This window comes from Sinocyclocheilus anshuiensis, unplaced genomic scaffold (assembly GCF_001515605.1).
Source record: "Sinocyclocheilus anshuiensis isolate Anshui unplaced genomic scaffold, SAMN03320099.WGS_v1.1 scaffold1546, whole genome shotgun sequence".
NCBI classification, from domain to species: Eukaryota; Metazoa; Chordata; class Actinopteri; order Cypriniformes; family Cyprinidae; genus Sinocyclocheilus; species Sinocyclocheilus anshuiensis.
Genome location: NW_015547737.1, coordinates 68,029 through 80,377, shown reverse-complemented (window position 1 = coordinate 80,377; position 12,349 = coordinate 68,029). Strand labels below are relative to the sequence as shown.

The following is a 12,349-nucleotide window of genomic DNA, read 5'->3' as shown; positions in this document are numbered from 1 at the left end:
TCCAAACAGCTGATAAAACATCACAATAATCCACAAGTAATCCACACCACTCCAGTCCATCAGTTAATGTCTTGTGAAGTGAAAAGCTGCATGTTTGCTGTTTGGACTCTCATTCTGATGGCACCCATTCACTGTAGAGGATCAATTGGTGAGCAAGTGATGTGATGCTAAATTTGTCCAAATCTGATGAAGAAACAAACTCAGCTACATCTTGGATTGCTTGAGGGTGAATACATTTTCAGCAAATGTTCATTTATGGATGAACTCTTCCTTTTATACCTCAGTGTCCACAAAAGATGACAGAAAGAGAGAAAAAAAAAAACGGCGAGTTCGGCTCAGAATAATGGCTTAATTAACAACTTAGTCCAGTGATGATTTTGCCCAGCGTTTCAAAACAACACAGTATGACTAACGTGGCTATAAAACGCATCTTAACAACGGCAATTAGCACACCTCATTACACGGAAAGAGGTTTACGGAGGGCGTACAATAAATAGACAGACAACAAGCAGACCACCGTCACCCACATGGACAACCTAAATTATGCCTGCTAGTTTAATTACCAAACAACATGGGCAATTATAACGGAGTCTGGGCTAACTGATGACGTGGGCTGTAATTACGATGGAAGATGGTAAGGCTGGAGGCGAGGTTACCAAAGCAAGCTATGATGAATGAAACCACAAAGAGTGCCGTCTAAACGAGTGTAGACTCTTTCATCAGGTGACTGCAAAACCATGAGTCATAAAACTTTATAACAAGATGGAGGTCCAGAACTTGAGAAGAACTCACTGATACGGGTCAAACTGGTGACGTAAAGTTAATGTCAATGTAAAAACGACTTTGGTAACATGGTGTATTGTAGAGCAAAACTGTAGTGAAAACTAGCCTATGAGAGGATGGAGGGGAGGGGCTAAAAATGAGAGGACTTGATGATGTCAGCAGAAATGGAAAGTCATTTCAGAGGCAAATTATTATCACAAAAGATTACTTGTTTATTTTTATTACACTCTATATATTTTGTAATAGTTTTCAGTAAATGCAAACTTACTTAAACTTGATAAATAAAATAAACTAAAATGAAAATATTTTGCAAGGCACACTTAAAAACAAAACTTGTGCATGCGTGCTCAAATGACCTTTTTTTGGTCACATATGTTGGGCGTTTCACGTCGTCTCTTGATTGACGACACTGACCTCCTCTTGAGCTAAAGGGACGATGAGATTGGATGAGCTCTCTCGGTTAATTGAACCGTTTCTTACCATAGAAGTACTTCTGAAGAAGATGTTATTGCAGATTGACGAGAACAGCTTGAGGCTCTCCTGCAGTCGATTCTAAACAAGAGCACAAAATTAAAAACAAGAGCTGTCATTCCCATGAGATCCCATGATGCTCTCCTCTGTCATGTAAGAGAGGAGTCTGAAAAGCTGAGGTCAGTGCATGTGAATAATCTGTTTGTTGTATTAACACTTAGATTAACATTAAGTCAAAAAAAATAAATGTTTTGTGTTAATACATTTTAATTTTAGAATATTACATTAAGACATTAAATAAATACTGTAAAATATTAAAATAAAACATTCTTTTGAGCATTAATACATATTTTTATGTTACTACATTTTACAAAAACAAAACATCTTTTAATTTTTACACACACAACAGTTAAAATTATATATATACAGTGGTGTGAAAAAGTGTTGGCCCCCTTCCTGATTTCTTATTTTTTTGCATGTTTGTAACACTTTTTCACACCACTGTGTATATATATATATATATATATATTATACACACACACAAAATTTATTTATTTTAACTGTCCTTACAAAAATGTATGATGGCAGAACCATGACGGCATCAGAATTTTTATAAATAATAACACTTTATATATAACTAATACATAATTTACTTATTATTTTTTAATACTAGCATACTGTTTTAACATCCCAAAACTACAGTTTTCAGTTTTAAATAACTCCTTGGTGATCTTTATTCCTGAGGCCTTCATTCGTTTGTTCAGGAACATTAACTGAAGTAGGTGAATGCAAAAGTAACTGTTTTCTCACCATAGATGGATCTTCTACTAGCGTCATGTCGTATCCACTCAGAGCCACGACGAACAGCACGGCCCTCACATCCTCAAAACAGCTGATCCACTTCCTCCTCTCCGTCCTCTGGCCTCCAACATCATACAATCTGTGGAGAGAAAGACACAAAATGTCCTCGAATGGAAAAGAAACACCTCAGTATCATTAGTCAACACAAAACCAATTTAGCTTAGGTATTACATCAAGTTACAAAAGTACAGTGGATTTTGAACATCATTTCATGTTGACTTTTACCAACAGCGTCACATATGCTAATATGCTGCTAACTAGCGACACACATCCGCACATGTGAAAAACAGACCAACGGGCTCTTGATGTCATCAAACAAGCTTCTCAAATTAACAATCTCCGCCAAATTCCCCCTCACTGTGTTTTAGATCCCAACACTAAAAGAGTTAGCTTTTTAGCTAGCAGTTAGCAAAGAGGCATCAAAACAAAACAACATCTCAAAACATGACATGTTTCATTATATATTTAAAAAGAGCGGGAAAATGGCGTGTTTCTTCTCTGAGCTTTTTTTTGTTTCCTAAACACAGAAGTCTCTCTCATTCTCTCTCTCTCATATTTGTTTTCCATCTTCCACTTCATCCTGTGCCGTCTCTTCTCTATATTTGTGGGAAAGATTCCCCCACACGTCTGAAATGAAAACTATCAATACACACACTTCAAACATGATGGAAAAATAAATCTATATGTTCCTTATGGGACACTAATACATGAGGGTTTCCCATAAAAATCAGACACATTAACTGAATCATGAACATAGCTGATGCTGACACTATGATATTAACTGCTACATTGGTTTTCGTGTACAATAAACTGCAGGTAAAAGGATCAAGTTTAACAGGAAAAATGGGTGACCATTTTAATTAAAAATAGAAAGCATACCTATTTTTAATGAAATATGAAACACACTAACAAAATGTATTATATTTATACTCACTTTTATACATTGCTACATTTATACTCAGAATTTACATGTACACTGTACACTCACAATTCATTACCATTTAAAAATAGATATTTAAATGTAAAACTATTTCTTTAGAATTTACTTTTATATGTTTAGATTTATATATAAATGTTTTATAATTATATAAAATCAAGGAAAATATTTATTAATCTGAATGCTAATCTATAAATGTAAACAATGAATTTTACTTAATTTTTAAATTCAAATCTATAAATATAAATCAAAATATACAATTCTAAATCCTAAACATACTGTAATAATGCAATATAATATAAATTACGCAATTGAAATACATCTAAAAATGTATATAATGAATAAATCGTTGTAAATCTAAATATAAAGATGCATCTATATAGCATTTTATTCACTATTCAGCTGCAACAGGACATTTGAACAAGAAAAAAAAAAAAAAAAAAAAAAAATCAAACCTGTGTTTCTTCCTGTTGTTTTCTGGTCTGTCACGTTTTTTCCAACAGCACAAAGGGTTAATAATGGCTGTGTTTAATTATGGGATGATCTGATGTGGCCACAAAATCAAGGTGAGACAAGGTGAGAATCGTGCGGTGTTAAACACACTGATCAAGACGCAAGTCATTTCACTGATCATTACACTGTTAATTATAGCTCACATGTCAAGGGTGACCCGGAGCCACCTGATATTTAGATTTCAGCTGCAGCGAGGAAATTATTTTGGAGATTTCATTAAACTCGTGTGAAAAAACAGTGAAATCACTTCCTGTCCAACAAACCTATAACACCATGTTGTTCCTACTTATGTCCAATTAAGAAAATAGCTATGCAATAATTATTGCATATAATAATCAGTGGAAGAAAATACTTTTTAATGTAATTAATTACTCTTTTATGGTTGACAAGCTAAATGCAAGTTATTTTGCTAATAAGAAAATTATGAACATTTGGCCACTTGAATAAAGCATCAAGACTGAAAATGAAATTAAGTGCAAAACCGTTATCAAAAATTAATCATGCAAATTACTATTTAAAATAGTATTATATTTACATATGGACATAAGAAAAACTCTTTTTAGATAACTATAACAAATTGAATGAATGCAAATGTTGCAATATAAAATAAAAATGAAGCATATATCCACACAAATTCATAAAAATGCATAAATACATACATATAGGCATAAAAATGCATTAAAATGCATAAACAAACAATTAAATAAATATGACTCTTTTAATGTTGATAAGTTAAATGTAAGTTATTTGGAATTAGTCAAATTAGGGGTATTTGACCACACAAATAAAGCATCAAGTTTAAAAAACAAATAAAGTGCAAAACTGTTTGCAAAAATGTAAATTTAAAACGGTACTATAGCATTTACATATGGCCATGAGAAACAGTATGTTATTGTCTTTGTCTATTGTATTTTTAGATAAATATAGTAAATAAAATGAATGCAGCAATAAAATAAAAATGAATTAAAAGCATTAATAAACCCATAAATGCATAATAAAAATGCATAAATAAGTAAATAAATAAATGCATAAATAAACAAACGTTCGATTTAAAAAAATGAATAATTGTGTCAGGCAAAGGCACATATGCAGCAGCTATGGGTGTATATATCAGAAGTGACGTGTGAATCCAGTGATATGATAAAGATCATGAGGTTTCAGCATGGGACGCGTGTTAAGTGCTGCGATAAGGACAAGCAGTCAAGCGTGCAGAAGATTGACACTAAGTTATTCCAGACCGAATTCATTCACTAAACAGGAACTAAACAGATTTCATATAACAATTACTCCACATAACATCAGCTTTAGAGTTCACTGCTTATAATGAACATAAAGGACTTAATCATAGTGGGGCCCCCTTATCTTCTTAATTCCACTCTGATATCAGTGTTTATGGGATTTTTTGCTCATATTTATACTCTATAGGACAATTTAACTTAAAAACCCAACAAAGAAAACAGATTAACAATTTTTTTCAGACGGAAAAATTGACGTTTTTAAAGACCAAACTGTGAAGACGACTAAATGGATTGGCGTCCAACTGGGTGTTTCAAACATCCCTACATCCCACAAACAGTTTCATCTTGTTTTGATTTTATGATGTTGTAGAAGCTCTTTTATTAAAAACTGTCATGAAAGCCGTGGAAATTTAGATTTAGCATTATGTTAAGTAATGCAATATAAATATTATTGCAGAAGCCTTCAACTGAAGCCAATAAATTAGCCAACTCTCAGGGCAGAAAGAGCCCAAGAGAAGCAAACGAAAAAGTATAGACAAAGACAGTTGCTTTCCACCAAATGCCAAAACGCTTATCTTTCCATGCCATATCAAACAGTTGACGGCATCTCATAGCTGTAAATGTCTCCATTAACATTCAAATGGATGGTAAAACCTGCCAGGCAGAAAATTACTCATATTTCCCATGAAACCTCCCAATTGTTTTATTGGTAGTCCAAAGTTTGCGCAAAATTAAACTTGAGAGGACAATGAACACACATGAAACTTTTCCATTCTAAAATTTTGAGCATCAAATGTCATTGTGACTGACTAAAGCAAACAGCTGGGATTTATGATTAAACTGTGCATCAAGCAAATGTTAACTAAAACTAAAACCATAAAAAATGGCATTACTTGACATAAAATAAACATCAACTGAAAAAATAAAGCATACAAAAATAACATTTATTATTTTTGTTTAGATTAAGTTGAAGTACTAAAATAAAACTAAATAAACTAAAACAACAACAAAAAAAACTAAAATTTTAATATAAATTAAATGTAAACTGTAAACTATATAAGAACACAAGATAGAAAATTAACAAAAATTCAATTAAAAAAAAACTATATAGACATTTAAAAAACTAATAAAAATGTCAAAAACACAACAAAATTACTAAAACTTTAAATGAAAATGAAAACAGAAAAAATCAATGAAAGTATATCAATGATACTAAAATAACACGGGTTCAAATTAAACAAACAATTAGCATATACCTTTAAAAGTTGTTTGTCGACATATTTAAGCTCAGACTCGACAAGACGTCATAGCAAGCAAAAAAAAAAAAAAACTCAGACGAATTCAAACAAGTCTTGCATCCAAATCAAAGCTGAACTTGTGCTCAATGCTGATAATGCCAGTTAGGATATTGACGAATGGAGCAATGCTTCAGAACGTCATGCAAGCTGACGTTTCATAAGATAGTGAGAGGTGGAGGATGAGGATGTTGACATGGTCAATTTCATGAAATCGTGAAGTTATGAGAAGGAAACCCCCTCAATTTTTACACAGTTGCTATTTTTAGCTACTTTTAGACAAACATCAACTGAAAACGCTTGAACTGAGAAACTGAAAAAGCTTGATGTTTGATGATTCACAGACATATTTTTCTACAACTTCTTGTAACAACAGTTGCGACAAACTTACAATAAAGAGACTGTTTACCTGAAGACCAGGTGTTTGACTTTGAACTGCGTCTCGATCACTCCCGTGGTTCTCAGTCGGACTCTTAAAATGTCCGTTTCTGTCGGCATGTAATTGGGAGCGATGATCCTGCCAATGTTCTCGAAAAAGCTGGGAACAGAGAGACATATAGATAAACAAATTTTACAACAAAAAGTACAGTAATGACACGTTTCGACGTTCTGTCTGGAATCTCTTTTCCACCCAAATGGACCTGGTTCTTGGCCAGAAGTTCTGTGAACAAATCTCATAAGCCTATAATTATTGTCCCGTTATGGCCAATAACCAATACATGGCCGATACAAAGTTTCAGGTTTCATATTCATTAGTAATTCATATAATTAACTTTGGTTTTAGTTAATTTAGTACTTAACAATAACAACACTGGTCTCAATAAATTAAAAATCAATGACTAAAAACTAAATAAGTAAATAAATAAATTAATCCTACAATTTAATTTAGGCATTACAGTATTAAAATGTACAGAAAAAAAAGTTTTTAAAGATAAACTTTAAGCGTGTTAGATGACAGCAAATGTTATCAAAATGTAAAAACAGGGGAAATAAATTAAATATCCAACACACATACACAACCTGCCAATAAAAAAACAACAACAACACTATAATATCGGTTGATAATCGGTATGGTACCGATATATATAGTGCTTTCACACAACCTAGTTTGTTTTGTGTTAGTGACACCAGACTTAGTTCTTGCTGAATTGAAACCTTACAAGTTATTATCCTGCCCCTTAGCGGTTCCTGGTTTGATACCAGCAGGTTTTAGGGAACAACTTCAGCTTCAGCAACGTCTTGGTAAAAAAGAGGCTTGGGTGCAAACACGGCTCTTCACCTCTTATAATCGGGTCTCTGTGGGAAAAGCCCTCTCCTTAAGGGCAGTCTTTCATTGTCTAGGTAAGCAGCTTTACCTCTGACTGCAGTTAGCATCTGCGGTGGCGATAAGACTGGCCCGGGGGAAACACGCGTTGTATGCTAATTACCAGCATGAATGTAAATACAGAATGATACAGTATAAGCAAATCTGTGGGGGGATTTCTGTACGCGGATGTGCTAAAGAGAGGGATTATCCTGGAGCGCGCGCTATGTAGCGATACACACACCTCACAGGAGATCGCAAACACCCTGAAGAGAGAATTAGACAAACACAGTTTTGAAGCAATAACCTCAGACAACTGTGCCACAGTTTTTGACTAAGAGTGTTCGAGGCATCTTTTCCTGCACTGATAAGACCATTTTATCATTCAGTTCATGCAAACAGAAGACCATGTTTTACTATATGCTAGCACATCACAGCTTGACGTACACACTGTTGCGTGCTGAAATGTGCGTGTTGCATTCACACTGTTGCTGCAAGGGACACTATAGCATCATTAGCACGAACTGTTATTTATTGTCATTTAAGGGCAATGAATCCGTCATATTTTAATATTTAGCATTGCAGCTTCAATGCTGTTAGCAGTCCACAAACAAAAAAGCCCTTTGAACTAAATTCTAATAGCTTGTGGCTAGCAAGAGTGGCTAACTAGTTTAAAAAAAAAAAGACTAGCTTAAATGACAAGTAGCTTATTGATAGCAAGCTGAAGTTTCAAAGTAGTTTACCCAACATGGCTAATGTCATGCTAGAGCACTGGTTTGAAGAGAATTGTGCTTAAGTTAGCTAAAATGTAGTCCTTTAGCTATATTGACTAGGTTCATGTTGTCAATTAAATTCAGCTCAAGTGAACTACTTTTTGTTAGTAGCTTGTAGAGTGGCTAACTACCTCCTGAAAAGAGTGTAAATGACAATTAGCTTACAGCTAGGCAGGCTAAAGTTTTAAAGTAGTTTACCTAACATGGCTAATTTAATTCTAAAGCACTGGTTTGAAGAGATTCTTGTTAAGAAATTTGAAGTTAGCTGCTGTCGCCCTTTCTATAGCTAGCTATTGACTATGTTCATGTTTTCAACTAAATTTAGCTTAAGTTAGCTACTTTTTGTTAGTAGCTTGTAGAGTGGCTAACTACTTTTTCAAAAGAGTACTAACTTGACTGCAGTTTAAGTAACTTTCACAGCAAAATTCTCTCAACTTGTTTCCGCAACGCTGCTAAACAAGTTTCTCATCATTTAAAGTAATTAACTGTTGACATGCAAGCTTCCTAACTATAACACATAGTGTAATGGCAGATATTTGAAGGAAACTATTTTGCATTAGTGAGTACGGAAACATATGTGCTGTATTCTCACATTCACAACTCTATAGCAAGAAGTGCTAGGCGTTAGCGTAAACTGTTACTATCAAACGTATGTATCGTTAAACCAATGGTTCTATTATTCAGTTTAGTTGCTTGTTAACTTTAACAAACATGCTTTAGCAGTATTATTTTCAGACTGTTGCTCCACCATAACAGTAGGTGGCAATATTTAAAATTTTCGTTTAGATTTTTATCTAATATATTATTTTATTTCAGCTTTATAATTTTAGCTTTAGTTAATAACAATACCACTGTCAAGTACTTAGATTGTAACTGCCAAAGTGAACTAAGAACTAACTCTGCATAGTGTTTCTGGTTTTAGTGACAGCTAAACAGACACATCCCATCCTCAGAGCCAATGCGATTCCTTGGCATTCCAGCCGAGTCTGATCTTGTAAGCCCCCTGGGCGGCATGTCTGCGGACACCTCAGGCCTGAGAGGAGACTGAGCACACAAGTGTGAGGTGTGTTTCCTTAAACGCGTCTGGGTGTATAAGACAGACATACCGTTACGTGCATCAGGATGCAACATTCACTTGCTGCTGGCCTTCAATTCCCAGCAGGACCCAAAGGCCCTGTCGCTGTGGATCTGTCTAACCCTCTAACGCTCCTTAGGGAAAGGCAAAGGCTAATTTTACCAGCTGTAGACTCCAGAAATTGTCTTTTTTATCTAGGCCCTACAAGAAAAAACCCCAGCTAAAACCAGTTCTGATGGTTTTTAACTGGCCTAGACTGATCATTAAAGGAATAGTTCACCCAAAAATGAAAATTTGCTGAAAATCTACTCACTCTCAGGCCATCCAAGATGTGTTTCTTCATCAGAACAGATATGGAGATATTTAGCATTACATCACTTGTTCACCAATGGATCCTCTGCAGTGAATGGGTGCCGTCAGAATGAGAGTCCAAACAGCTGATAAAAACATCACAATAATTCACAAGTAATCCATAATACAAGTAATCTATATAATTGATAGACTGGAGTGGTGTGGATTACTTGTGGATTATTGTGATGTTTTTATCAGCTGTTTGGACTCTCATTCTGACAGCACCCATTCACTGCAGAGGATCCATTGGTGAGCAAGTGATGTAATGCTACATTTCTCCAAATCTGTTCCCATGAAAAAACAAACTCATCTACATCTTGAATAGCCTGAGGGTGTGTAAATTTTCAGCAAATTTTCATTTTTAGGTAAACTATTCCTTTAAGGTTATTAGGAGATCATTTTGTAGACCACCAATCTCACTGTATGCTGTATGAACAAGAGCAGCATGAACATTCTAAATCTCTTCTTTTGCATCCTACAGAAGAAAAACATCTTAAGGGTCATTTTTAGATGAACTGTTCTCCTTTCCAAAGCTGGTTTGACCTGGTTTCTCCATCAGTGTGACATTTTTAAGTATTTTCAGCATTTGAAAACCTCTTCTGGAGTTTTGTAGATATACTTTAACTCTCGGATTGATTTGACACCACTATGACCTTTCACCAAACATCCTTCTCTCTGAAGTATCTTTTCTCCTCACTCCATTTCTGATCTATTTTTCCACACAATTGAATTTTCGGCAGTCAGAGTTTTAGGGTGGTGGTTTTTGCGGAGAATTTAGAAAGGAGGGAGGGCAAATGAGAATGGATGAAAGGCAAAATGAAAAGAGATTTCGCAAGATGCATGCAGGATATGAACAGGTGAGGAGCTGTGACCTGGCCTGCAGACGATGGGAATGCCCTCTGATAAATCTGACCTTTAACAAGAGAATATGTGTGTTTCTCGTGTTTGTGTGTGAGGATGGGTGATGGAGCCCTGCAGGTGTGACATGACAGCTTGGGAGGAAAGGTTTTTAAACCTGGAGAGCGAGAGATACGGTATGACGCAGACATTGAGAAATGGCATTTTAGTCCAAATCTCTATGCTAAAACAGCACTGCACCACATTTAATTAAGTCACTGTCATTCTTTTCAGCCTCCTTTTTATGCAAACAGGCTTATTATAAAATAAAGTAAAATTGTAGTACTTTTTCAAGCAAAATTCTTCATTATGTGTTATGTGTGCGTGTGTCCGTTTTAAACACTCTTCAAACCTCAACTCAAATCAGTGCCATGGTGAACCTCGCTGCGGAGTTTGAGGTTCATTCGCTGTGGCACACACCACACGCCTGCGACACGGGTGACCCTCTCTGCTTCATTTAAATAATCAGCCTCCTGGTGTTTTAGTTTGCCATCACACACACGTAATTACACAATTCACTGTTGAATATCCCACTAATCAGCCATTATTCACAGTGGGAGTGTCGGATCGAGTCACAGATCAGTGGCCATTATGGCTCAAGAGTGTCAGGCACACATTAGTTCCATTACACCTACATAGAGGCTACGGAAACTGCATCAGGAAGCATCGGGAAAACCTGGGCGAGAGTGATAGAAAATCGATAAATCATTGAATAACGATAAAACCTTCAGGATCAAGTCTTCCGGAGATAAATGCTGGTCAATAACTGAAAATGAATGACGTAATCTGTGCTAAGGATCTTTAATACATTCAGAATAATATAAAATGAATATTTCGAGAAATAGTTTTTCTTAAAATTGTCTGTAAATTTCCTTGCTGCATGTGAAATGTTTACCGAACATGAGAAAGATTCAGAGGTCAGCCTCCGTGTCAAACCACCAATTAGATCAGAATAAAACATTCATGACCTTTTCCAGATCATGATTGGCCTATTTGAGCGTGGTTAAATGCATTCAAATCAGATGCAAAGCATTTCGAAGACCCATTCTGGAGTTTGGTCTGAATTCTCTTTGCTCAAGGTCTGATCAAAAGGTAATGCATTATTGTGTTATCTTGTTCAAGCTAGTTAAAAGAGCTTTTCTTAACCACCAAACACAGAACGCTAACTGAAAACACTGAGGCTAACTGAAAACACTGTAGCCTAACTGACAAAAAAAGGCTAACTAAGAGACTAACTAAAAAAAAAAAATAAAAAAAAAAGTGAGGCTAACTGGAAAAACAGAAGTTAACTGAAAAAGAGGCTAATTAAAAAAAAAAACTGTGAAAAAAAACCCCCCACACACACAAAGGCTAACTGGAAAAAAAGATGCTATACTGAAAACAGGAAAGCTAACTGAAAAAAAACAACAAAAAAAACAGGATAGCTGGGAAAAAAAATGTGGCTAACTGAAAACATAGAAGGCATGTTAATAATTTAATTACATCAGTTTCTATAAGTTATAATCAAAATCAACTAGCCCATAGATTGCCTGAACAACTTCCTGACTAGCTAATCTTAAAGGGGTCATATGATGCGATGCTGTCGATCGCCGGATCGGCTTTCACCGTGGACGAAGCGGAGTGTTTCAAGTCATTTAAGTATAATGACTTAAAACACAGTATAAGTCATTATAATCAGTAATTATGTCCCCACTGGATGCAACAAATGCCTCGTTTGTAATGGGTTTTATTGGTTTTGTCTCGCTGTGCTGGGAGACGGCATCAGAGTGTGTTAACATTTCCGTCACAAGAGGCGTAACATTTCCGTCACACACTTGAGGTATTCAGCCAATCACAACGCACTGGATAGCTG

The 12,349-nt window shown here is 35.3% G+C and overlaps 1 protein-coding gene across 2 annotated transcripts in view; it reads right to left on the bottom strand.

Moving 5' to 3' along the window:
* Positions 1–12,349, bottom strand: part of LOC107704417 (guanine nucleotide-binding protein G(o) subunit alpha-like) — a 33,960-nt gene that overhangs the window by 8,956 nt on the left and 12,655 nt on the right. Inside the window, exons 5-7 of one of the 2 annotated variants that reach the window (XM_016507336.1) lie at positions 6,508–6,636; positions 2,065–2,194; positions 1,264–1,335 (exon numbers count right to left, since the gene is read on the bottom strand). In XM_016507336.1, the coding sequence (XP_016362822.1) occupies positions 1,264–1,335; positions 2,065–2,194; positions 6,508–6,636 (331 nt within the window). Of the gene's footprint in view, positions 1–1,139; positions 1,209–1,263; positions 1,336–2,064; positions 2,195–6,507; positions 6,637–12,349 lie in introns of both variants that reach the window. The other variant, XM_016507337.1, reaches the window with a different exon arrangement.